Source organism: Poecilia mexicana, unplaced genomic scaffold (assembly GCF_051168715.1).
Source record: "Poecilia mexicana isolate PSO_F unplaced genomic scaffold, ASM5116871v1 scaffold_5, whole genome shotgun sequence".
Lineage (NCBI taxonomy): Eukaryota > Metazoa > Chordata > Actinopteri > Cyprinodontiformes > Poeciliidae > Poecilia > Poecilia mexicana.
The window spans coordinates 13,102,378-13,129,425 of NW_028263374.1; the positions used below are offsets into that span (position 1 = coordinate 13,102,378).

The following is a 27,048-nucleotide window of genomic DNA, read 5'->3' on the forward strand; positions in this document are numbered from 1 at the left end:
GTAAGCTATGAAAACAACACGAGTATCTCACAGCTACCACGACACACAGCTCTGTCCCCGTGGCAATAAACACATCCAGGCAGATTTCAATAGATCTTGAATATAAATTTCTTCACAGGTTGGGATATCAATAATACACTTTTTGATTGTTTATGAACTGAATTTACAAAAATCTCAGTTGTAGGACTTTAAAGCATCAATTACTATTATATATTATTATATATATACCCTAACCCTTGTAAGTCCTTTTATAGAAATTTACCTGTCTGTCCAAGAGGCTCTCCTTTCTTCCTCTCCTCTGAAGTCTAATACCATTTAAGCAATTCTTTTTTGACCAAACAGTCATAAAATGGAAGCTGGCCATCTTCCCCGTGGATAGGTGAGGCCAGGATTCACTTAAGTCGTTTCTGCTCAAGATCCAAATTTTAGTCATGGCTTTTCTTCCAGGACTTTTTGTTTGGAACAAACACAACCGCTTCTTAGAGCACATTTCTGCAGGACAGGATGAGCTATGAACTTGTTGGTGAAATGAATTTTGTCCTGCTCTCTCTTTAAACCCCAGCATGCAGCTGACTTGGAGAAGAAACAAAATGACTCTGAAAACAAGAAACTCCTGGGAACTGTGATACAGTATGGAAATGTCATTCAGGTTTGTTTCCGTCTGTTTTTGTGTAAGGTAAATGTTAAAACATGGGATGCTTTAACATGTTTTAACATTTTAACATGGGGGTGAAAATTTTTTGACATTTATTCCAAAATGCCATACGCCTAAATCTAAGATATTCCTGAGCTTGAGTGTCTCTGAGCACAGTGAATCTTCTGAAATGGAAATTAAATCCTGTGCTAATATGGTTAAAATATACTAGTTTAATTTCTTCAAATGTCCCAATCAGGGAATTTCTAGAACTGTTTATATTTGACCCCATTTATATAATTTAAACCCTTAATCTGCAATAAATTTTAAGTTTTGCATCCAGTTTTTTATTTTATTTTATTTTTTTATTTTAAAAAAAGATCAGTACAGATGAATCATTAGAAGTCCCAAAATAAAGGCAGGCATGTGACGAGTGTGTGCAAGCTTTCACTGCTCTTTGTTCCTGCACAGCTGCTTCATCTGAAGAGCAACAAATACCTGACGGTGAACAAACGGCTGCCAGCGCTGTTGGAGAAAAACGCCATGAGGGTCATGTTGGACACTGCAGGAAATGAAGGCTCCTGGTTCTACATTCAGCCTTTCTACAAACTCCGCTCTATCGGGGACAGCGTGAGTATTTCAGGCCGTGGGACGAGTTCTGTGCCGGAGCGCTGTGCTCCATGTAAATAAACAACCCGGAGTAAAACAAAAAAGTCTAATCAATACCAGAGATGCGATGCTTCTTATTCATTTGTCACGGTCGACTCTTTGTTCTGCAGAATCACCTTCCACTGAAATTACAGCTTGCAGTTCCGTTTTGGTATCTCATACCAGAGTTGCACTTTGAAAAATATTTGATGTCGAATTGGATGGAGAACATCTTTGATATCCATTTTTGAGATGTGCAACAAATTTAACTGGATTGAGGTCTGCACCATGATTAAACCTCTCTGACAAATGATGAGACATTCAACTAAAAACCCTTAAATACACCTACAAAGATGTTTCAAAAGTTATTTTTTATGTGTTTAAAATATGGCTTTATTAGCAAATAATTAATATAAAAAATATTAATATTGTTAATTATTCAGCAGTGGTGGCTGTAGATAGTTGCAGCAGCCAGGTCCTGGTCATGTTTGGTCTTCTCTAACAATTAATTTGGTGCAAACTGACCATGTCATGAGTTTGGGCTAAAAGTACATATGTAAATTAAACTTAACATTGATCGATAAAAAGCTTGACAAATTAAGGCTGGTACAGCTGTAGCACTTTGTCTGTGTTTAGATTAAAAACTAAATTGAATCAGAATCTAAATCTAAATGGTTTTAGACACACAATTTGTTCTTTAACTATAAAAACTTTGTTTTGCAGAAATATTATGGCAAGAAGTTGATTTACATGCATGGAACATCTTAGACCAAAGTTTGTGCCCATCTTGACTTGTATGACTCATGTGTGTTTTTGGTTGTTACATTCTGTGTAAATATAATTAATTCCTCAGTTTTCCGTATTTGAAAACAGAGCCGCTCTTCAACCTGCTTTACCTTGCAGCAGTGTTCGCGTCAGACTTTCAGTAAAGAACTTTCTTTGTCAGGCTTTTACGTTTGTTGCCTGTGTGTTCTTGTGTGACTGCAGGTAGTGATCGGGGATAAAGTGGTCCTGAACCCAGTCAACGCCGGTCAGCCGCTGCATGCTAGCACACATCAGCTTGGGGATAACCCAGGATGCAACGAGGTTTGCTTTAGTTTACCTCTTAATCTGCCTGAACAGATCCACCCTGGTTTTCAGCCTCTTCTCAGGACAGAAACAGGTCTGGTTAAAGTCTCATGTGAGCCACACATTGTGTCTCGCTCTGAGCTTTCAGCCTTAGTTGTGTTTATTTATTTTTTGCATTTTAGGGAATCTTTCATGACATTCTCCTATGAACATCAAAGTTGGTGGAATTGGCTCCTCAAAGCCTTGTTTAAACTATTTTTATTGGATCAAAATCAGCTTGTGTAGTTAAAACATTTTAGATTACAAGCTGCATCAGTTGTCTGTGTTTTTCCTCAGGACTCTGTATCGGGTCTCATTCTGTTTATTATTAATCTTTTTCCTTCTTCTCACATTTTTGGCAAATAAGCCATCCATTTTTCTTCTACAACACTGGATTCCTTTGTGTCATCTTTTTTGTCACTGATCAGCTGTGGTAAATTAAAGGATGGCTGTCTTCTAACCTTAAAAAACTACATAGTGGCATAACGGGGGTTTTTTTTTGGAAGGAATTTAATATTTTCTGCATAAGTTTCCTCAGTTCTGTACACTTTCCTTTACTGAAACTTAAGAGCTAATCTGTGTTTTTTGGATTTTACATTTTCAAAACATCTGTCATTGTTTATATTTTCATCTATATAACATTAGTGGATAAACCCATTCCTTATCTAACACTACTGTTTATTATGTGATCTGGTTTGACACATAAACTTCTGTAAGACTTAAAATGGTACAATTTACTTTGTAGAGAACCCATACAATGGATTTTTAAGTTGCTCTGATGTTAAAATTCAATTTTGAAGGCAGTTAAAATGTTGCTTTCAAGTTGCTAATTGGAAATGGAAATTGTTTTCTTTAGTTGGGTGATTGTACACAGGATTGAGGAAAACAGTTTCTCCACTTATACTTGATTCCTTGCAAAGAATTTAGCAAATATCTCTACTTTATGAGTTGTTGTAGTTCTGTGTCTGGAACCAAAGCTTCAGTCGCATCATGTCTCTTTATTTTTCAGGTGAACTCGGTAAATTGCAGCACCAGCTGGAAGATCGTCCTGTTTATGAAATGGAGCGACAACCAGGAGCGTGTCCTGAAAGGAGTGCGTTTCTCAGCGAATGCCAGATAACTCTTTCTACGATGATTTATTTCAAACGGCTCTTTTTGAGACAGAACCTTTTCTCATTCTTAAAAAATGTACATGTGCACAATAAGTTGCATGTATATTAGGATAGATAGCTCATTTTTCAACATGGTATTTATTTGTGTAAAAGCTTAAAACAGTTTCAGTTAAATAATGTTGAGGGGTTTCTAAGGTTTTCTTTTTTCTTTAAAAATGTTGCATAATGTTGCTCGTCTGATCTGAGTGGGTTGCTTGGTTTGTTTATTTCTGACAAACAAAACAGTATCATCAGTCAGCAGTACATGCCTGTAAATGAGACTTTAAATCACTTTAAAAGCTCAATTTTACAGACTTTCTGTCAATTTTACAGACTTTCAGACTTACAGAATGTGCTGTGCTTTGTTGAAATCAAGTGGACTATTCAGTCTGCTGGTTAACCTTTCTAGAATAAAGTACTGGCCTCAAAGTCCCAAAATTATTTAATAGCATTTGGTTACTTTCCCAAAACTGATTAAGTGAGAATGCTATCCATTCACGTTGATCAAATGTTGGCCATCAGAGATCACTAACAAGGTTTCCTATTTTAAAATGAGCCATTTTTAGCCGTAATTTGCTGTAACTCCTCTCTGCAGGGTGATGTTGTACGGTTGTTCCATGCAGAGCAGGAGAAGTTCCTCACATGCGACGATCACAGAAAAAAGCAATACGTTTTCCTTCGCACTACTGGGCGGCAGTCGGCTACCTCGGCCACTAGCAGCAAAGCCCTCTGGGAGATCGAGGTGAGTGGCAATCGATTCAAACCTGCTTCTGCTTGATGTGCTTTGAGCTCAAAATGATTTCCTTTGTTTCAGGTCGTACAGCATGATCCATGTCGAGGTGGCGCTGGCTACTGGAACAGTCTGTTCAGGTTCAAACACCTGGCCACAGGGCACTACTTGGCTGCAGAGGTCAGTCTGTCCGTCTCCAGGCCCGCATGTTTGCTTGTGAGCAATAGAAAGTCAACCACTCTTGAATTTGTGCAGGTAAACCCAGAGTACGAAGAGGAGGGCCTCGATTTCCGCTCTCCGGTGAGAAAGTCTTACTGAAGGCCTGACTTTTCATCACTAGCGTAGAGTTGCCACTGAAATAAAAACACCGCTTTTTATTGGCTTGGCCATTAATACAAAAACAACCTGCTTCATATCTCACACTGTTGTATTTATGAACATCTCAAACCTATTTTGTAGCTGCTATAATTAACAGGGATATGGAGAATATGTTTTATACTTTAATGACACAGGTAACAGTCTGGCTGCTCTAGTTGCAAAGTGAATGTGCTGTGCTTTGTTGAACAGCAGATGGCAGTCTTTGTCCATCAGTGTTCGTCTCTTGTTAATGAATGATTGAATGGTTCACGTTATTGTCATTATTATGAAGTTTCAAACATTTACTGGCCAAAGCCATACCTCAGGGCCACCGTACAAAGCAGAAGAAGATGAATGAACTGTTCAGCTGCAGTTCACTTTTTCTCCGTTTAAAAAAATGTAAAAAAAATCATCCATACAGCTATACATTCATCCATCATTTCAGGATTGCGGCTTTGTAAAGACAAATCTCAACTTATATAAGTGTATGCAACCCTGATTGCGCTCTTTATAAATTTTTAGCAATTTTAAGACCTTGTTTTACTGCCAGTACACTTATTTAGTTCCTAGGATCCATGTTATCTTAGCGATTATTGGCATGCATTTCACCAGACACTTGCTAATTTGCCCTTGAAGGGGTTTCTAATTTTTTATTCAGTTTCTAATGGGATTTTTTTTTTTTTTTTATAGCTGGACTCGGAGCAAGACCCCTTGAGAGCCCGCTTGAAAACTGTCCCAGATAAAGTCGTGTACACACTCATATCGGTTCCTCATGGAAACGACATCTCCTCCATATTCGAGCTGGACCCGACCACCTTAAGAGGGGGGGACTCTCTGGTACCCAGGTAGGAAAGACGTATAGTACGAAATACTGTGATTTGGCCTCTACTTAACTTTTGTGGTCTGACATTTACCCAACTGTAAAGTTATTCTTCTGAGTAACTATCTGTCACGTTTTTTTTTTTTTTTTTTTTTTGGGAAATCAAACAACAGGCATGTTGTAGTTTGAGGACTTCCAAAGTATAACATCACTGCTACGTGTTTCTGAAATAGAGCCTGGATTGAGTACGCGGTGGTACTTTCCAGCCTAACGACTGATAAAGATTGTACACCTTCTGCTCGTCATGCAGATAATTGTAATTTTGGCACTGGAATGTGAAAGATATTGGTCTGTCTTGTGCTACTAATGGCATTAGTCCTTATATGTTCAATGACTATGAAACAAATGCAGCACAAACTCCCAGTATTGACTAGACAGAGAAATGGCAAAAATGTAGATCGTGTATAATAGATAAACACAAACCGTTATGCTGGACAAGCATAATGGTCAAGTGGAAAGAAAACTAGAAATGATTTTACAAATTTTACAAATAATCTGCAAAGTGTTGTGTTTGTTTGTTCTATTTACTCTAAAATCCTCCAATTAAAACATTTAATCCCTCATCTGAAAATGGTCAGGGTGTAGCCCAACTGCAGACAGTTTCACAATATGGCTTTCCACCTTAACTACCAGGTCAGGCAAGGAGAGCGTTAGTCAGGGAAACGGCTAAGAGGGGCATGGTAACTCTGGAGGAGTTGCAGAGCTCCCCTGCTCAGGTGGTAGAATTTGTCTACATGATAACTACTAGCCGTGCACAAATCTGACTTTGAAAGCCATTGTTTAAAGAAAGCCATGACAAGTCATATTTGCTGTTTTCCAGAAGCAAACAATTATAAGAAGGTTCTGGTCAAATTAAATTAAATTTTAAGTTTTTGACACAATTTTTTACCTGCTCCACCACCACAAATGAAAGTCTGTCTGAGTCTTTTACCTTAAGACAGAAACTCTTACCTGTTTCTCCATGTTTATGAGCGCCAGTCAGCGGAAACTTTCGTTTTGCTGGTTACACAGACAGCCTTAAAAAGAATCAACCATGTGTACTTTAAATCGAAAAAAAAAAAACAAAAAAAAAAAACTATTTAAAACAAATATCCTTTCAGAAACTCGTATGTGCGCCTCCGACACCTCTGCACCAACACGTGGGTTCACAGCACTAACCAGCCAATAGACAAGGAAGAAGAAAAGCCTGTCATGTTGCGAGTAAGTGACTGATCTCTCTTCTAACTTTTATTTGGCTTTTTTCCCCAACAAGACTTATTTTTGTTGAAGAAATGTTTATGGAATATTTAATAGTGAATTTGCATTTATATTTTAACCCTTAATAAGGCCCCAAAACGAATCACATTTCCTCTGATAAGTAAAAAAAAAATTGGATTTTATTTCTGATTCAAGATTGGCACATCTCCATATAAAGAGGATAAGGAGGCTTTCGCCATCGTGCCCGTCTCCCCGGCTGAAGTGAGGGATCTTGATTTTGCCAATGATGCCAGTAAAGTCCTGGCCTCCATTGCGGGAAAGCTGGAAAAAGGCACCATCACACAAAATGAGAGGAGGTAGAAAACACAGCAGCACTGTGGAGTCGTTTCCTTGAAGATGATGGTTGTGTTGTTAATTTGTATCTTTTGATTTTTATTTTTGTTGTTGTTTTTTGTAATGAATAAATTCAGGGCAGTTACAAAGCTCCTGGAGGATTTGGTGTTCTTTGTGGTGGACATTCCCAACAACGGACAGGATGTTCTGGAAATTATGGTGAACAAACCCAATAGGGAGCGACAGAAACTCATGAGAGAACAGAATATTCTCAAACAGGTAATGCAATAAAGGAAGAATGGGCACTTTTTGTAAAACTCCCCTGACCTCTTCCTCCTCCTCTTCTGATTTTTATAGTTTTGTGTGAAAGTGGGATAAAAAGTGGACTTTTTGCATGGTTGCAGTCATCACAATCTCCTTCCTGCTTGTAGATCTTCAAGCTGCTGCAGGCGCCCTTCACAGACGGCGGGAATGGGCCCATGCTGCGCCTGGAGGAGCTGGCTGACCAGCGCCATGCCCCCTTCAGACACATCTGCCGTTTGTGTTACAGGGTCCTGCGTCACTCGCAACAGGATTATCGCAAGAATCAGGTACAATTGGTCAACCGAGAACATTATTTAATACTCACCACTGCAATATAAGAGGGCCGTAGGGGCTTGTTTTTCTGAGGAAAAATGTCATTGTTATGTAGTAACATTAAAGCAGTAAAAAAAAAGTATGTATGTATGTATGTACGTATATATGCATATATAAAAAAAAAAAAAATTCCCCTCTCACCCTCCGTGGGTGGTCTCTTTCATCCTCTGAGCTCGGGTCCTCTACCAGAGGCCTGGGAGCTTGAGGGTTCTGCGCAGTATCTTGGCTGTGCCTAGAACTGCACATTTCTGGACTGAGATGTCTGATGTTGTTCCTGGGATCTGTTTGAGCCACTGCTCCAGTTTGGGGGTGACTGCCCCGAGGGCCCCGATGACCACAGGCACCACTGTGGTCTTCACCTTCCAGGCCTTCTCCAGTTCCTCTCTGAGGCCCTGGTATTTCTCCAGTTTCTCATGCTCCTTTTTCCTGATGTTGTGGTCACTTGGTATTGCTACATCCACCACAACGGCTTTCCTCTGTTCTTTATCCACCACCACAATGTCCGGTTGGTTCGACATTACCATCTTGTCTGTCTGGATCTGGAAGTCCCACAGGATCTTAGCTCAGTCATTCTCCACCACCTTTGGGGGTGTCCCCCATTTTGACCTCGGGGCTTCCAGTCCATATTCTGCACAGATGTTCCTGTACACTATGCCCGCCACTTGGTTATGTCGTTCCATGTACGCTTTCCCTGCCAGCATCTTGCACCCTGCTGTTATGTGCTGGACTGTCTCAGAGGCCTCCTTGCACAACCTACACCTTGGGTCTTGTCTGGTGTGGTAGATCTGAGCTTCTATTGCTCTGGTGTTTAGGGCCTGTTCCTGGGCGGCCAGGATGAGGGCCTCCGTGCTGTCCTTGAGTCCAGCTTTCTCCAGCCATTGGTAGGATTTCCTGATATCAGCCACTTCAGTTATTTGTCGGTGGTACATCCCATGTAGGGGCTTGTCTTCCCATGATGGTTCCTCCAGCACCTCGTCCTCTGTTCCCCATTGCCTGAGACATTCGCTGAGCACATCGTCCGTTGAGGCTTTGTCCTTGATGTATTTATGGATCTTAGATGTTTCATCCTGGACAGTGGCTCTCACACTCACTAGTCCTCTGCCTCCTTCCTTATGGCTTGTGTACAGTCTCAGGGTGCTGGATTTGGGGTGGAACCCTCCATGCATGGTTAGTAGCTTCCGAGTCTTAACATCCGTGGCCTTCATCTCTTCCATTGGCCAGCTAATTATTCCGGCAGGGTATCTGATTACTGGTAAGGCATAGCTGTTTATTGCACGGATCTTGTTCTTGCCATTGAGCTGGCTTCTCAGGACTTGCCTTATTCGTTGGAGGTATTTGGCTGTGGCTCCTTTCCTTGTGACCTCATCGAGGTTGCCATTTGCTTGTGGTATTCCCAGGTACTTGTAGCTGTGCTCTATGTCTGCTATCGTTCCCTCTGGGAGTGAGACCCCTTCTGTGCGGACGACCTTCCCTCTCTTTGTAACCATCCGGCCACACTTCTCTAGTCCGAATGACATCCCAATGTCAGTGCTGTAGATCCTGGTGGTGTGGATCAGTGAGTCGATGTCTCGCTCGCTCTTGGCGTACAGCTTGATGTCATCCATGTAGAGGAGGTGACTGATTGTGGCCCCATTCTTGAGTCGGTATCCGTAGCCAGTCTTGTTGATGATTTGGCTGAGGGGGTTCAGGCCTATGCAGAACAGCAGTGGGGACAGAGCATCTCCTTGGTATATGCCACATTTGATGGACACTTGTGCAAGCGGTTTGCAGTTGGCTTCAAGGGTGGTTTTCCACAGCCCCATCGAGTTTGCAATGAAGGCTCTTAGAGTCCTATTGATGTTGTACATCTCTAAGCATTCGATGATCCAGGTGTGTGGCATTGAGTCATAGGCTTTCTTGTAATCAATCCAAGCGGTGCACAGGTTGGTGTGTCGGGTTTTGCAGTCTCGGGCGACTGTGTGGTCTACAAGGAGTTGGTGTTTGGCTCCTCTACTATTTATGCCGATGCCCTTCTGTGCCGTGCTCATGTATTTATCCATGTGTCCGCTTATCTTAGCCGCTATGATGCCTGACATGAGCTTCCATGTTGTAGAGAGACAGGTTATTGGCCGATAGTTGGATGGGACTGAACCCATTCAGTTTTTTTTTTTTGTGCGCCCTTTTTTTTTGTGCGCCCTTCAGTTTTTCATACCCGAGACTCTTTCTTGGACATCTGCCACAGTGATGGTTACCGGGGCTTGTTCAGGGAGGTTGCTGTGGTCCTCTCGTAGAGAGGTTAGCCACTGTGCATTGCTGTTGTGGGACGCCTCCCTTTCCCATATGCCTTTCCAGTATTGTTCAGTCTCCAGCCTTCAGTCTCCAGACTCTTCCGTCCTTGTTATCTTGATCTTAGCCTCTAACCGTCTTTTCCATGATGGATATTGGGTCTCATGGTTGCTCTTATAGCCGAGCATTTCAAGGATCACTGATGCTGAGTTGTATATTGTATATCATTGGTTTCTGTTATGGTGTTGGTAGGGATTGTATATATATATATATATATATATATATATATATATATATATATATATATATATATATATATATATATATATATATATATATATATATATATATATATATAATCCAGCTGAACATCCAGTCCAGTCTGCAGTTTGAGCTGCTAATGTACCATGCCCATTTAAATGCTCCATGTCATAAAAACCTATGTGCATACCTTGTCGCATCTGCACATAACCAGTGTTTTTTTTGTTTTTTTCTTTTTTGTTTCTTGCAGGAATACATCGCCAAACAGTTTCGCTTCATGCAGAAACAGATCGGCTACGATGTGCTGGCCGAGGACACCATCACAGCTTTGCTCCATAACAACCGCAAGTTGCTGGAGAAGCACATCACTGCTGCAGAGATCGACACGTTTGTGAGCCTTGTCCGCAAAAACCGGGAGCCCAGGTGTGACACTGTTTGTTTGATTATCTGATCTGTGTTTTTGTTTTTTGTTTTTTAATGGTTGAACAACTCATAAGTTATATGAGTTGTTCTTTGACCCTCAGGGTGGTGTGCAATTGAGTTTTGTTGTCCCTGTGTTTGTGTCCAGGTTCTTGGACTATCTGTCAGACCTGTGTGTGTCGATGAACAAGTCCATCCCTGTGACACAGGAGCTCATCTGTACTGCAGTGTTGGATCCAGCCAATGCAGACATCCTCATAGAAACAAAGTAACATGTTTTTCTGTTCTACCTCAGGTTGCCACTTCATGGACCAACTTTATTGGTCTTATTTCCATCCAAACAGAGCAGTAACTAGGAAAAAAAAACATTGGTTAATACTCTAAATAAATACAGATGCAGTTATAAATGACAGTTTGATCAAGACTTTTAAGGAATTATGTGACAGAATCTTCATCCAGTTTTATCAGAAATTGATAGACTTTACTTAGATTTGTCAGTTTCCAGACAAGCAAATGGCCATTAAACTCAGTCCTCAAATTTTCCACAAATGGTCTGGTTGTTTTGGATAGCTTTTCTTTTAAAAGTAAAAATTAAAATAAAATAAGCATATTACAACTCTCTTTTGTATTAATTCAGATTATATTTGATATAAAATATCTGATTCCTTATTTAAAAATAGTTTGATCCAAAGCACTTAAGTGTAGAGAAAAAAACTGAACTGGGGGACAAATTTTTTCAAAGTACCATAAATTATTAATTTATTTAAAATCAGCAAGCCTAAACATAAATTAAATTAAATGCAAAAAATTAATCTGTTATTTTTCCTTTTTTGAATCACTTTTTTTCAGACTGGTGCTCTCAAGGTTTGAGATCGAGGGATCGCAGCTGGGGGAGAACTCTGTGGAGGTGGAGGAGGACGAGGAGGAAGTCTGGTTGTTCTGGAACAACAGCGACAAGGAGATGCGCAGCAAGAGCGTCAGGGAGATGGCCCAGGATGCCAAAGACGGCCAGAAGGAGGATAAAGAAGTGATCAGTTACTACAGGTACATTTCTGGATCTGATCTTAGCTGGGCTGAGCAACCCTTATAGTTTGGATCATTGATTAGTCTGATTCATTTGGGACAGGTATCAGCTCAACCTGTTTGCCAGGATGTGCTTGGATCGCCAGTATCTAGCAATCAACAAGATTTCCGTTCAGCTGGATGTCGACCTGATCTTACGATGCATGTCGGATGAGGACTTGCCCTTTGACCTTCGAGCCTCTTTCTGTCGGCTCATGCTACACATGCACGTGGATCGGGACCCACAGGAGCAAGTCACGCCGGTCAAATATGCACGGCTTTGGTCTGAGATCCCGTCGAAAATCTCCATTAACGAGTGAGAAATGGACCGCAAACAAAATCCTTTTACTTCAGTTGTCCTTTGTCTTCAGTGTAAAATCTGCTTGTATTTAGTTGTCTTTTTAAAGCTGTGTTTATTCTTTAACTTGAAGCTACGACAATGATGGAACGACCAAAGATAATATTAAGGAGCGATTCTGGCAGACTATGGAGTTTGTTGAAAACTACCTCAGGGACGTGGTGTGTCAGAACGTCCCGTTTGCAGACAAGGAAAAGAACAAGCTCACTTCTGAGGTCAGTACGGCCGATGCAGCTCCTTGTAGAAGGAGTTGTATCGGCCTTTTACTTCGTTTGAAGTAACGAAGTAACTTCGTTTGAACTTTTTTCACACTTTGTCCCTTTAAGCTACATACTTCTGTATATTTCATGTGTTTGACCGACACCTGGCAGTCCATAACTGAGAAGTGCAAAGAAAATGATGCTTGTTTGTTGTCTTACTTGGTTTTTATGATGCTGCTTGCTGTAATAATTTTTTAACAAACATCTGAGGCCTTATAAAAACATCTGGATTTGCATTGTGACTAGTGAAAGCAATGGGAGGCATGAAAGTGAACATTTTCATAATTCACAATTATGCAGTACTTTGTGTTAAAATGTTACATAAATGTATGATAAAATACTTTGAACTTGTAGTTTTCAAACTTGCATCTGTTGTCCTTATTTCAGGTGGTGAATCTGGCCAGAAATCTCATCTATTTTGGCTTCTACAACTTCAGCGACCTGCTCAGACTAACCAAGATCCTACTGGCTATTCTGGATTGCGTCCATGTGAGCAACGTTTTCCCGTTCGCCAAGCTGGAAAAAGGAGACGGAGGCAGAGGTAGAGCAGCCCGGAGCGGCGAGTTGAGGACGTGAATCCGGTGGCCGTGAGGTTGATTTGTGTTTGTGTGTTTATATGCTTTCAGGCAGTAATGTGATGAGGTCCATTCATGGCGTAGGAGAACTGATGTCCCAAGTAGTCCTGAGAGGAGGCGGGTTCCTTCCTATAAACACAAACAGCAGCCCGAATGATGATATGGTGAAGACGCCGATTGAGCCTGAGAAACAGGACATATTGGTCATGGACACTAAGCTCAAGATTATAGAGATCCTGCAGGTGAAATACACATCGTTTAGGAAATGAAATCTGAATGTTTCACTGCCAGTATTTCTGGACTGTATTTCATCCTTTCTCCTGCAGTTTATCCTGAATGTCCGCCTGGACTACAGGATCTCCTGTCTTCTGTCGATCTTTAAAAGGGAGTTTGATGAGAGTACTTCCCAGAACGAGTTGTCTATAAGTGGATCAGTAGAAGGGCCAAATAATATCCCAGGTTAGGTTTATCCTGAGATGCATTATACACCAAAGTTGGGTTCACTAGAAACTGATTTTGAGTGTCTTCCTAAAAATCCAGGAGCTTTGGATTTTGAAAACATAGAGGAGCAGGCGGAGGCGATCTTTGGTGGAAGGTAAAGTTGGACTATTTTCAGAACACACAGTTAAATAAGATGTATTTCTCTGAAAGCATGGTTTTTCTGTGTGCACAGTGAGGAGAATACACCTCTCGACTTGGACGATCATGGTGGTCGAACCTTCTTAAGGGTTTTGCTCCACTTAACCATGCATGAGTATCCTCCGCTGGTGTCCAGAGCCCTGCACCTGCTCTTCAGGCATTTCAGCCAGAGGCAGGAGGTCCTACAGGCATTCAAACAGGTAACCCTGCTGCTGAACATGTCTTATCACCATACAAAGAGACATATCACAAAAGAGCAAAACCAAAGGTGATCCCACAGATTATTGACTTCGGGAGGGAAAACAAACCCACACCACATTTGTTCAATTTCTTTTTGTAAAAAACAAAATAGATAACAGCCATGTATTATTTCCACTGCACACTACTGCACTACTTTGTGTTAGTCAATAAAATCCCCTTAAAAGAGATTCAGATTTTGATTTGTAACATGGAAAATCTCTGAAAAACACTCTAAGTTTGATACTTATTTTTAGGACTTTTAAAGTAAGCAAATCAGATAATTTACTTCCTGGAAAAATAAAGACTTTATACCTCCAGTAAACACACATTTCTTCTACAGTAATTACGTGTTGGATCATTTCCCTCTAGTGGATTCTGCAATGATCTCTGTATCCCCATAACTTTGATAACAGGTGCAGTTACTGGTCACCAGCCAAGATGTGGACAACTACAAGCAGATAAAGGAAGATCTGGACAAGCTGCGGTCTATAGTTGAGAAATCTGAGCTGTGGGTGTACAAGAGGCAGGGACCAGATGAGGGCTTGGATGGAGGAGAGGGGATGCCAGCTGAACCAGAACCTCAAAAGGTGCGCTTTGTTTTACATCATGCAAATTGAGGGTGAACACTGTCAGGTCATGTTCCTTAACACCCGATGCTGGCTTCTGCAGGGCGCAGCGGCCACAGACAAACCAAGGAAGGCAGAAAGTGTCAGCAGCAAAAACTACAGGGTGATAAAAGAGGTGATAAAAGTTGTTGCCAAAATGAAAGATTTTGCGTAATTAATAAAATATTTTTTTCCAGATGTTTAATATTGCTTGTGTTTTCCTCCTACGTCATGCTTCCCCCGCAGGTCCTGCTTCGTCTCAGCAGATTGTGCATCCAAGAAGGTCTGTCTGGTAGAAAGAGCCGAAAACAGCAGCAGAGGCTGCTAAGAAACATGGGGGCTCACGCCGTGGTTCTGGAGCTGCTGCAGATACCTTATGAAAAGGTAGAAACGGTTTCAAATTGCATATTTATTGATTGTGTGTGTGCATGAAAGTGATCATAACTTGGTTATTTTTAATCTTTCAGGGGGAAGATGTACGCATGCAGGACAACATGAAACTAGCCCATCAGTTTCTGCAGAACTTCTGTGCAGGAAACCAGCAGAACCAGGCCTTGCTCCATAAACACATCAATCTTTTCCTCAATCCAGGGGTCAGCTGTCCTTCTTCACCTGGCCTCAAACCCACGGCGGTGATATAAACCTTAGATTACGACTCACTGCTCCTTTGTGCTTCCTGCCATTCAGATCTTAGAAGCCGTCACTATGCAGCACATCTTCATGAACAACTTCCAGCTGTGCAGCGAGATCAACGATCGCGTGGTCCAGCACTTTGTCCACTGCATCGAAACGCACGGCCGCAACGTGCAGTACCTCAAATTCTTACAGACGATCGTCAAGGCGGAGAACAAGTTCATCAAAAAGTGTCAGGATATCGTCATGGCAGAGGTTGTGCCTGTTTTCTAAATAAAACACTCGCTCTCTGAATTTGTCCACATTTTGTCATGTGACAAACACATCCTGGGTTTATGTATTTATGTTGATGTTTTTGTGAGAGACCAACGCAATGCATATCAGGTCCAGGTGATTTTAAATATGAGGATGTTCATTTGTTACAATAACCCTGTTTAGTCAAACTTAAATATACAAACAGTCCAAAACTGATGTTCTCCATTCAGTCTGGTTGAGTTTGCACAATTTTGCGAAGCAGAATGGGCAATATTTATTTCCAGCAATATCAATACAAATGCAAACCCCATTTTGAAAACTACAAATTATTTTAACACTTAAGTGATTCACTAATTCGTGTTGGCCTGTTACATTACGTGACATGAGAAAATGTGGAAATAAACAGGCAGGAATACATTTGCAAAGTTCTGTATGTCACTGTTTTTCTTTGGCGTTATGCTATGTTTCTCAAACAGCTGGTGAATGCAGGAGAAGATGTTCTGGTCTTCTACAACGATCGGGCCTCCTTTCAGACTTTGGTCAGCATGATGCAGTCGGAGCGAGATCGGATGGATGAGAACAGCCCGCTCAGGTACCACATACACCTGGTGGAGCTGTTGGCCGTCTGCACTGAGGGCAAGAACGTCTATACTGAGATAAAGTGCAACTCCCTGTTACCGCTGGACGACATAGTGCGGGTCGTAACCCATGACGACTGCATCCCTGAGGTGACGGGAGAAGCAAGTTGCATTTGGGACGCATTTGGAAACATGTTTTCTCACTAATTCTGTTTCCTTCAGATCAAGATTGCATACATCAACTTTCTGAACCACTGCTATGTGGACACCGAGGTGGAAATGAAGGAGATCTACACCTCCAACCACATGTGGAATCTCTTTGATAACTTTCTGGTTGACATTTGCAGAGTAAGGAGCATAATACCTTCTTTACGTGGAAAATAAGAATTAAATTATGCGTCACTTAAACATTGAAACGGTTGTTCAGGTGTGCAACAACACGAGCGAACGTAAGCATGCAGACAACGTTCTGGAGCGCTACGTGACTGAGACGGTTATGAGCATCGTAACTACTTTCTTCAGTTCTCCTTTCTCTGACCAGAGTACAAGCCTGCAGGTAATCATGTTGCACGGGCTTCTCCAGCACCACATCTGTTCAGAAAATGTCACATTGCATAGAAAATGTTTAAATAAATAAGTATTTAAGAGCATAAATTCAAGATGATTAAAGAACCATATACTTTGCTTTAGATTTCTGTTTTTTTTTAGCAAGTCATTTAGAGTCATAGACTCGGGTTACCATCCATGGATCAGAGGAAGGCTAATCAAATTTGTATTTTAGTTTAAGCTTTAAACTATCGCTAAAACATTGTAATTGATTATTGATTTAAAAAATATATATATATGCTTGCGATACTCTGCTTTGCAAATATGTGTTCATTTAGTTCTCCAAATGCAGTGTGTTCCAAACTCAATAAGAAATCTGGTTAAATAATCTTGATGTTTCCATCCAGGCCAGAGCACCTTTTTGTTTTGCTCATGACTGCCTGACTTACACTTTAGACCCAGAGTGAATGGTGGCAAGTTGCACCTGGTTCCAAGGTCTTTCGCAGATGAAATAGTTTGAAAACTTTTTCTGCTTTAATTGTTGATGTTTTTTTTTTTACTTCCATATCATATTTTAGTAAATTGGCCCTCCAGTCTGTGAGATGCCTTTTGTGTCCACAGAACCTTAACCTTTTTTTTTCCCCCTTAGTTTATTTGTTGTTTGTTTTTTCATGAATTGTTTACCTTTGCTACAGGATGTACGTCTGAGGAAAAGTTTGCAGGTATTGTAAATTTCTTTAGCAGCGAAATAACGAAAGGTGCAAAACTTTTTTGTGGGATGCAAAACAAAAAATATTTTCCTTGTTATTAATTGGTTTTGTGAAGTACAGTACAGCTTTATTGTCACTGGGTGAAATATGAATAAGTGTCTGCCGTGGGATTCATGTGTGTCCAGGAAAATAAATGTACTTCAAACTGTGTCAGCATGCCGATCTAACCATAACTTCTCTCACTCTTGCTTATTGGCTTTTGAAAAGGGGTGTTGGATATTAAAACACTGTTGGTGCAGTGAAGCAGTGGTTCCCAAACTTGGGGAGGATCTCAAGAAATCATTTGAAAATGAACTCAGATTTCTTTTGAGAGGAAATAATAGCATCACTGATCAGAGATTTTGTAGATAATTTCCAATCACCAGTTTTGTAAAGCTCTGCCCACCTGCTACAGATTTCTTTATTAAGCACAATAAAGCTCTATTTTAGGGTTAGATTGATGTTTGAACTGTCTTCTGCATAAATGTTTCTCTTCCTCACAAAAACATCTACAAATATTAGTCATATTCACTAAATTAGGATGTGTCTCAATGAGGCTTTTTTTCTTATTTTGAAAATAACATTTAGGCAGGTAGTAAACACACTTTTCAAATCTACGTTTCTGTTTTAAAAAATGTTTTTATTGTCTTCATATAATTATTTTTTATAAAATCACTGATTCTGGTTAAAAGCCAATGTATTGGTGCATCCTTTGGCTGTTTTTGTTGTAATTACTCCAGAAGTTGAAATGTTTGGGAACCACTGTACACGAGGAAACGTGGGAGACTTTTATGTTGATGGGGATCTATTTCTTTTACTCCAGACAGACAAGCTCATTAAACAGGACATGAAGACACTGAGGTGTTTTTTTTTGTATTCTCTGGTATTTTCCTTTCAGACCAGACAGCCTGTCTTTGTGCAGCTGCTGCAGGCGGTCTTCAGGGTCTACCATTGCTACTGGTTGGGCTCAGGCCAGAAGGGCTCTGTTGAAACCTGCATCAAGGTGCTCTCTGACGTTGGTGAGATTTTCTCTCTTTTTCGAGGCTTACCTTAAATTATTTGAATGCACAACTGGCAGCAGACATAAAATGCATTTCTCTCTGTACCTACCAGCCAAAAGCAGAGCCATAGCCATCCCAGTGGACCTGGACAACCAGGTCAACAACCTGTTTGTGAGAGCCAACAACATTGTGCAGAGGACTGCCATTAGCTGGAGGCTCTCTGTTCGCAACTCGCACCTGTCGGCTCGCAGAGAATCGGTGGTGACCGTGTCGAGGGACTACAGGAATATTATTGAGAGGCTGCAGGTAACATCTGGGGATGTTTGAATTTAACTCACACCAGTTAAGGACAGGCATTAAGGACATGCGCTTGTCTCTTTTGTAGGACATTGTATCGGCTCTGGAGGACCGCTTGCGTCCACTGGTCCAGGCTGAGCTGTCCGTCCTGGTGGATGTGCTGCATCGGCCCGAGCTGCTCTTCCCTGAGAACACCGACTCACGCAAGAAGTGTGAGAGCGGAGGGTTTATTTGCAAGTAAGCAGTGCAGTCAGCTTTGTGATTTATAACTTGATTTGTAAAGTGCTGCTGAGACCTTATATCTGATGTGTGCGTGTGTGTGTGTGTGTGTGTGTGTGTGTGTGTGTGTGTGTGTGTGTGTGTGTGTGTGTGTGTGTGTGTGTGTGTGCGTGTGCGCAGGCTGATCAAACATACCAAACAACTCTTGGAAGAAAATGAAGAGAAACTGTGCATCAAAGTTCTGCAAACGCTTCGAGAAATGATGACAAAGGACCGAGGTTATGGAGAGAAGGTAACATGCTCTCTCTGAAGTAAAATGGTTTGCAATCATGAACCTTATTACTCACCATCTACGTTAGATTATTTATACACTAATGGGCCTCTCCAAATTATGACCATTCACCTTGCATTTATTTGGTTCCCTATTTTCCATCACAACTGTGTCTGACAAAGCACTGGATCCACAAATGTCTCTGCAGCTTAACTGTGGCATGACTCTCACGGGTGCAAATCATAAGTCAAGGTTGTCCGACTCCAGTCCTCAAGAGCCGATATCCTGCATATTTCATTGCTTGTGCTTCAACACATTTACTGTCGATGTGTCATTATCATGACAGAAACTTTGCTAAACTGCTTTGACAAACTTCATATCAGAAGTCGTTAACATGATCAGTTCTTTGCAATACAAATTATTTGCTGGCATAAAGCTATCAAAACACATCAGTTAGATTATTTTGTGTTCATATTACACTAAATGACCCGTAAGTTGCTTTAATTCTCAATGTCTGCTTTCTCCGCTCATCATGTCAGGAGAAGGAACTGACACGATGCTGAATGAGATAACAGAAGGTTCCTTTGCTTTGATAGGCAGTGGTCATAATGTTATGCCTGATCAGTGTATAGACACAGCTTTAAGTGTTGTGTAGTTTTCAAGGTGTGGTCTTCCTGTTTGAGGCTTTAATATTGGAAGACAATGTCAGTTTTTATTGTTGAAATAATTCTTTAGTTTTTCACACTTTATGATGATAATTAATGATGATTTGATTTTCTTCCAACTTTAAGTTTATTTCTTAGGCCCAATGTCTCTTAACTCTTCGGACTCACATGAAAGAGACCATTTCTTCCTGCAGGGCTTTGCACAGAAGCGGCAATATGAGGCAGCAAACTATGGCGTGACACCTACATACAATTGAATTATTGAATGTTTAGGATTAAGAAACACAAACATATTGCATCACATCTATATAATATTCTGAAAGGAAGTGACTTCTTTTTGTTAATATCCACTTAGAAAAAACCCCAAACCTCTGTGAGCTTCTGGATCTTTTCAGCCTCCCTTAGCTCACCTAACAAACACGCCATGCTGTATTATTGCTCTCAGTGCAAACTTCCTCTTTCCTGCATTGTTATATAACTCTTTAAACCTTCTGTTCTCTTTCAGCTCAGGGCCTTTGATGATGAGATGGAAATGCCTAAGGTTGTCACTCTTTTTCTTTAGCTCCTGCCCCTGTCTCCCCTGAGCCTCTGTCTGTTGTGTCTGTGCAACATCTCCAGCTGTTCTGTAGCTGCACTGTTGTTCGTGGGGGTTCTCTGGGCACAGATGGTAGCAAATACGGGGCAGAGCAGCTCTGGTATTGACACCTGCTGCAGCCTTTACCAAAAAAAAAAAAAACAGAACTGTGTGCTGGAGGTGTTAGGTGTGTGTTGTGGCTGATATGTGTGGTGCTCAGTAAAGCTGGGTTATTACAAACACTGAGGTGGAGCTCTGTTTAGCTGGGCCAGGTGGCAGAGGTGCATTTGTGTGTTCACTGTTTTCACACTGACGGCTGATGTGTCTGAAATTGTGTTATATTGTGGAAATGCAATTTGTGATACTTGGCGCTTAGGTTTCAAAGGTAAGTCAATTTAAAACATAATCAAGAGAGTTTTAAACCAGTTTTAACATATTTTCTGAAGAAACTGTCTTCCGCCCTCCGACACTTCTCCTTTTTCTTTTCTCCAGAACAGAAGGAGCTTTTTATTCACGTTGTTCTCTGACACTCTCCCTCCTGGGTCGAATGCAAAAGCACTTTGCACACTGGCATTTTATTCGTAGAAAACTTTTTCGTTTTTCTTCAGTTCTCTTCCGCTTTGCACCTATGCACAATTTTGCGCTCACAAAAAAAAATCCTACTTAGATGTGGAAAAATACAAGGGTTGTGAGTACTTTTGCCTGGTTTTGCATTATTTTACAATTTGCATTTGCTCATCATCACATAACCTGAAGCCTGTTCCTGCAGAAACAGGAGAGAAAGTAAAACCACAGAAACCATATCTCATTTTTATCCTCAAAAAAGGCGGTTTTACCAACATCCCATGTGTGTGTGTGTGTGTGTGTGTGTGTGTGTGTGTGTGTGTGTGTGTGTGTGTGTGTGTGGTGTTTCCTCTTTATCTACTTATGGCGCCAGCAGGGGGCAGTGTGACTGTGCACATATGTATGCCTGAAAGTAATGAATGTGAGGGACTGTTGCAGTCATTGAGGCTGTGTCCTAGTTTCCCTTTCCTGCAAGCTGCACGATTCCTGGGTGTCTGCCAACTCTGGGCTGAGGTTACATAAGAACCAGGCTTTTTTTTTTTTTTTTTTCCTGGAACTCAGCCCCGCCGCTGATGTGCGACCTTCAACAGTAATTGGCAATAAAAGTGTGGAGGAGCTGTTTACCCACTTGTTGTATGTGTGCAAGTGTGTGCACACCTGTGTGTATAAAGGCAGGGTTAGGGGTGGGATAGAGAAGTGTTTGCAGGAGTCTTTCCTGTCAAGCGTTGCATTCATTGTCCTTAGAAGAAAACTCAGTGTGGTGTAAGACAACACTTTGCCTCTCAATGAGCTAAACCCCCCTTATTCCGTTTTGCCCTTTTGCCCCCAATACATCTCTCTGACACAGTTTTCGAACTACCTGAAATACTACTCCGCTTCCATTCACACCCTTCTTCATGCCGTTTCAACAACACCTACTTTGTGTAAACCTAATTAAGTTGGCTGTGAATGTTTCTGTGGGTGTAATATGAAAATGCATACTTAGCTTTTGTCTCCCCTGCTGATCTTTTGGGTGTGGGGTGTATGAGGTGTTTGCATGCTTTTCTTTCGTCATGGACTGCAAAATCTTTTGTTCAGCTCAAATTCGTCAATCCACCTTTTTATTTTTATCTACTCTGACCGGATTCTCTGAGATAAACATCCCTAGGGCATGATGCTGCCATTACCTTGCTTTTTTATATGGCTTTCCTTTTAATAACTCTTTTTCATGATCCTCTCTGTAAAAAATAGATTTGAGGAGTGCATGACTCAAAATTAAACCCGAACTGTCGATCTCTACAGATGTTTCAGAGTACTCCTTCGTATTTGATCAATACTGAGTTACCAGGCCTGCCGGTTTAAGTAAAACCGAGTGACTGATTGAACAGTGTACGCTGAGAGGTTCAGACATTGGGACATTGCTTTAAACCGTAACTGCTTCCGTGCCTGAATGCTCTCTAACAAACCTCTAATGCCATCTTGGAGCAGTTCAATTGGAGCTCAATTGGTTGTAATGGATTTTATTTTTGGGTATCAGACTAAAATGGAGTCGAATTCAAAGGCATACCAGACTTCTGTCATTTTTGGCACTTCACAATTACGCATTACTTTGTGTTGTGTGATCATATAAAAAAAAACAAAAAAAAAAACTGATTAAACATTATAGTTGTAACATCCCATCTGTCTTTGTAACATGACAATGTGGGAAAGAAAGGGGTGTGAATACTTTTGGGAGGCACTGTAATTAGGCCCTGCCCGGCGACAAACGATTCAGTCATTGTTTTCTACCTCATACTGCAGATGTAATTTTTTGACCTTGTTTTCGTGTGTCCCACAACTCTGCTAAATGTCAGCGAGGAGATTAGCAGTTAGACTTGCTGCTCTCTGAGTTACGCAAGAACCAGAAGAACTCAGGACTTGTTCCTCCTCTCAAGATGCCCTCCTCACATGGCTCCGTTGCTCCCAAAGTAATTGTGCTGGCCTTTTATGTTAACAGCAACTATTTCTGAACATTTCATGCATCGCGTTGTTCATTGTTGGCTTCATTTTTACTTTTTTATATTCATCCAGCCAGTAAATTTACCCTCATGCACGCTCGCAGCTGGACCGCAGCCTCTCTGGTCAGGATGAAAAAATTTTTACAACTCTGGTTTGATAAAGTAGGTCAACTGAAATGAAAACGAGAGACCGCGGTCTTTTAATTTAGCCGTCGTTTTTTATGCGCATAAAACAAGAGTGGTAAACCCCAGTTCTTTGCGTCATTGATCCCCGCTTTAAAGATGACTCAGTCTCACGCTGCGGAGATGCACAGATATGTTTATTTTTGCACTTTCAGAAGAAACAAAGTGGAAGGCGCTCTTCGTGCTAATGTGTGCGTGCGCGCATTTGTTTCCTCTAGAGTGGAACTGAAAGGTGTGAGACTGCTCAGGGGTTTGCCGTGGGGAGATTCCAGTTCAGTAAAATTCACTAGCTGCAGCGGATGTGGGAGCTGTGAGAGGTTGCCCTGTGGTGTTTGTGGTCAAGCCCGGGGTTGATTGGCTGCATATATCGGCCCTGATCCGCATGTTGCTCTGCAGTTTGATGTGGTCGCGCTGAGATAGTGTGCATAGATTGGTAAGAAATTATGGTGTTTCAGCTCCTTATCTTTGCTGCTGAACTATGGCCCTCTGTGTCCTCAGTGTTAAAGATCCGGTTATGTTGAACTTGTTCCTTAAGGACTTAAACTTCTGGATTCAAAAAGGGCTGGTGCTTACTGTTTAGTTTTTAAGCTTTTTTTTTGGGTCCAAACTTTGTGTTGTTTGAGCAATAATAGCTGAAAGCTGATCTGTGTGCTTCAGTTATTTGTGTGTAAGTTTGACTTTCTTCATCAGTGCAACGTCTCATTTCGCCATCATTCACTGGAACATGTGCAGAGTCTTAAATTGATTAATTAAATTAATTTAATACAAGTCTGTATTTTTTTAGATAAGCTTTAGTCAAATTCTGTGTGTTAGTTTATACACAGAAATCTGTAGTAGGTTGTGAACTACAGTTGAAACCAGATATTTAGAAATTCACAGGATTACCAAAAGTTTTTATTTGCTAAATGCTAAAATAACAGGAGTTTTTTTGTTACTTCCTGTAAATTCAGGGGTTTATTAAAAGATTACTCCAACTTTAAACAATTTGGTAAAGCTGCAGCAAAGACCAGATGATAATGACGATGGGCTAAAAGACCACTCAGCCATTTCTCAAAAAGCAACATAAAAAGCCTGATTTCAGCTTGCAGATGAACTAAAGGAAAAAATTATTCTTTTGGTCAGATTGAACTAAAATTACTGCATTTTGCCATAATGACCATTGTTACATTTGCAGCAAAGAGGGGAAAGCTTGCAGGACTTAGAACACCATCCCAACTGCAAAGTACAAGTGAGATAGCATCATGTTTTGAGGGTGCTTTGCTACAGGAGGGAGTTTTGCACTGCATAAAATGACATCCTAACGAAAGATGAAAGGAGATATTGAAGCAATATCTAAAGAAATCAGCCAGGAAGTTAAAGAATGGTCACAGATGGCTCTTCCAAATGGACAATGACCATAACCACGCAAACAAATTTGTTACAAAAGTGTGTTTAGGAGCGACTCAGTTACTCGAGTTGGAATTGGCCAATATTCTAGCAAACTATTGTTGGAAGCTCATGGAAGAAAACCCAAAATGTTTGACCCAAGTCGTACAGTTTAAAGGCAACTTTGACAGATGTTACTGCAATTTATGAACATTTACAAATTTAAAGAAAGTTAAAAAATATTGCCATAGTTATTCCGGCATCTAACAAATAAAACACTTTTGGAAATCCTGACTGACCGAAAATACAGAAAGCTTTGTTTGATTTTATTGTCAGACTGTATGATACACTGATGGTCAGCCATGGTAAATTCCAGCAAAATTAATATATTAGTGTAGAATTCAAATTGCCATCATTTGCATTTTATATCTTCAAAAGCCCTAATGTGAGCATGTTCTGTGTTTTCCCTCAATGCCTTTTACACCTGCTTCTCTATCATTTTCTCGGTCTGTCTCTGTCTGCGTTAGCGCCCCCACCCACACAGACGAGCCAACAAAATCCATCTTGTAACTACTACCTATTTTTAAAAAGCATCACATCACATTGCAGCAACACTGAAAACAGTTATGGTTGCATAAGCTCTAAAAAAAAAAAAAAAAACAGGATGTTTTTGAGGTTTAAGTTTTATTAGTTTGAACTTTAGTGGAAGTGAATAAATGTTAGTTGGCTGTGTAAACAAATGTTTTTGCAAGCACAATTGTCTGTCTTCTGTCTGGTGTTGGATTACTGTTCTGTCTGAGTTCCCTTCTGGTTATAATTTCGTCTAATTCACCAGCGTAATGGCAAGTTCCATTTTTGAGGTTCTTACTTGAATAATTATAGTACCACAACATGATGCTTTATTTAAAAACAAAAGCTTAATTATTGTGAATAAAAACATATGTATCTATATATATATCTTCTTCTTTTTCTCGGGGCTTCTCACATGGCCAAAACAGTTCAGCCAAATGTTTTAAGAACACTTGTAGCGTAGAAACATACACGACTAGAGGAGCTGCAGCATCATATTTCTGGCTGCTCAGATTATCATTTCAAATGTTTATAAACTAATTAACCCTTAGGAGACTGGGGTCTAAATGGCCACCCCGGCGCGCAGTCTTCCTCTTCTCAGTGCGTCAGAGCTCGCTCTGCAGCCATGTAGCGATGGCTAATTAATGTAACCAAATGTCAAGCTAGGACATGTCCAATGAGAGAGTGACTAGGATTACTTTAGATTTTGGATCAATTTAGCAACTGTGTGATGTTTGCTGGGTTTGACTCTCTTATCGCATCTTAACATCTTGACTGCTGTTGTGCTTTGTATACTTGCACTTTCATTTTGCTTTCATTTCTGTTCTGAGTGTAGTGAAATTATCAGTGCAAAGACTCTTTGGTATAAACACTAAAACCTACAAAACATTGCGGCCCTGACACCATCTAATCAGAGCATGGACATTGGGCTTCTGTGACTCTTCTGCTCCGCATTTTTTGCCTTTCATCAGTGATAATCCTGTGTTTTGGTGACAGATGGCCCCTGTAAGCAGCTCTGTGTCATTGGTTTTGTGGCCTGGTTTCTTTTGGCATGATTATGTAACTCTAACCCCATCGCCCATTGCCTCTGCCCTCACCTCTCTGGCCTCCCCTAATGCGGCCTTTTACATAATGCAAGAGAAGCAGCATCTTTTACAAGTTTCATGTGGGTGTACAATAAATATGCAGGTATATGGATATGCTAAAATGATATTTAATCTAAGTTACCGGTCTTCAGGTGAGCCAGCGAGGAAAATGAAAATGGGAAAACTCTAAATTCTCTAAATTTGATGCTTCTGAAATGTGATGTTTGTGCACGTTCCCTGAAACGTGGCTCATACCAAAACTTCTCAACTTTCTGATTACTCATGTATGACCTTAACTAACAGTTGCTGTGTGATTTCAGTTTCTCCTCAGTCGATGCTGTGTTCTTCAATTGTAAAAGATGAATTTGCCATTTTGGTAAAATGACTGATTTCCTCTCCTGCCCTTTAGCAATGAGTGGTAAAAACACTGAAGACAGAAAAGACAAGAAAGCAAAGCTAACTTTCACAAAGTAGCAGTTTCACCCAGGAATTAATCTGTAAATTAAAATGATTATGCTGCATGTCTTCAAAAAGTAATTGAGCTGCTGGATTCTTTGATAATCTGTTATGTTGTCATTAATTATAAATTCTGTATCCTTAAAAATAGTTTATAGGTCTCTTGGACTAGCTAAATTGTGTAGCTTCAGTATGTCGGTACAAACAACCTCAAAGTTAAAAGCAATAATGTTTTTTTATTGTTTGTGATGAACAATGAAATGATGAAGTTATATTTTAAATAACTTTTAAGATGTGAATTTTTCACCAAGCCTTAATTAAGCATTTAGTCTTAATGCTACAATTATGTAAATTAAATAATATGAATTAGATCAAATTTGGTGAGGTTAATGAGCTAAAATAAGCTAAAAGTAAACTAATGTAAATCAAGATAAATTACTTAAGATACTTAAAAAAATAGATGAGATGCTCCTAAAAGGGAGAATTAATCATATAAATCTAAAGAAATAGCACTTCAAAAGATGAGATAAAGTGTAAAAAATAAGCAAATGTGGCAAATATAGACTAAGTTAACTAATATAGGAAAAGCTAAAATAGCTAATATAAGAGAAAATTAATTAAGTGAAAAGCAAAATACTCTCCAAAAAATGCAATTGTACAATAGGAAATGTTGTCATTGAAATATCTTTTAATGATTTCGGCA

The 27,048-nt window shown here is 40.4% G+C and overlaps 1 protein-coding gene across 6 annotated transcripts in view; it reads left to right on the forward strand.

Moving 5' to 3' along the window:
• The window catches only part of LOC106932289 (inositol 1,4,5-trisphosphate-gated calcium channel ITPR1), an 87,902-nt gene that overhangs the window by 21,677 nt on the left and 39,177 nt on the right, over positions 1–27,048 (forward strand). For 2 of the 6 annotated variants that reach the window (XM_015010909.2, XM_015010912.2), the window contains exons 5-39: positions 563–649; positions 1,106–1,264; positions 2,270–2,368; positions 3,399–3,482; positions 4,136–4,282; positions 4,355–4,450; positions 4,526–4,570; positions 5,318–5,472; positions 6,608–6,707; positions 6,900–7,060; positions 7,175–7,316; positions 7,469–7,627; positions 10,450–10,622; positions 10,768–10,887; positions 11,469–11,663; positions 11,746–11,997; positions 12,113–12,254; positions 12,687–12,840; positions 12,926–13,116; positions 13,201–13,333; positions 13,415–13,469; positions 13,548–13,713; positions 14,167–14,340; positions 14,423–14,494; positions 14,605–14,742; positions 14,826–14,951; positions 15,046–15,246; positions 15,723–15,974; positions 16,047–16,172; positions 16,252–16,380; positions 17,066–17,092; positions 18,018–18,138; positions 18,233–18,426; positions 18,506–18,654; positions 18,817–18,928. In XM_015010909.2, coding sequence (XP_014866395.2) covers positions 563–649; positions 1,106–1,264; positions 2,270–2,368; positions 3,399–3,482; positions 4,136–4,282; positions 4,355–4,450; positions 4,526–4,570; positions 5,318–5,472; positions 6,608–6,707; positions 6,900–7,060; positions 7,175–7,316; positions 7,469–7,627; positions 10,450–10,622; positions 10,768–10,887; positions 11,469–11,663; positions 11,746–11,997; positions 12,113–12,254; positions 12,687–12,840; positions 12,926–13,116; positions 13,201–13,333; positions 13,415–13,469; positions 13,548–13,713; positions 14,167–14,340; positions 14,423–14,494; positions 14,605–14,742; positions 14,826–14,951; positions 15,046–15,246; positions 15,723–15,974; positions 16,047–16,172; positions 16,252–16,380; positions 17,066–17,092; positions 18,018–18,138; positions 18,233–18,426; positions 18,506–18,654; positions 18,817–18,928 — 4,836 coding nt within the window. Of the gene's footprint in view, positions 1–562; positions 650–1,105; positions 1,265–2,269; positions 2,369–3,398; positions 3,483–4,135; positions 4,283–4,354; positions 4,451–4,525; positions 4,571–5,317; positions 5,473–6,607; positions 6,708–6,899; positions 7,061–7,174; positions 7,317–7,468; positions 7,628–10,449; positions 10,623–10,767; positions 10,888–11,468; positions 11,664–11,745; positions 11,998–12,112; positions 12,255–12,686; positions 12,841–12,925; positions 13,117–13,200; positions 13,334–13,414; positions 13,470–13,547; positions 13,714–14,166; positions 14,341–14,422; positions 14,495–14,604; positions 14,743–14,825; positions 14,952–15,045; positions 15,247–15,722; positions 15,975–16,046; positions 16,173–16,251; positions 16,381–17,065; positions 17,093–18,017; positions 18,139–18,232; positions 18,427–18,505; positions 18,655–18,816; positions 18,929–20,077; positions 20,114–27,048 lie in introns of all 6 variants that reach the window. The other 4 variants (XM_088005557.1, XM_015010913.2, XM_015010905.2 and 1 more) reach the window with 3 other exon arrangements.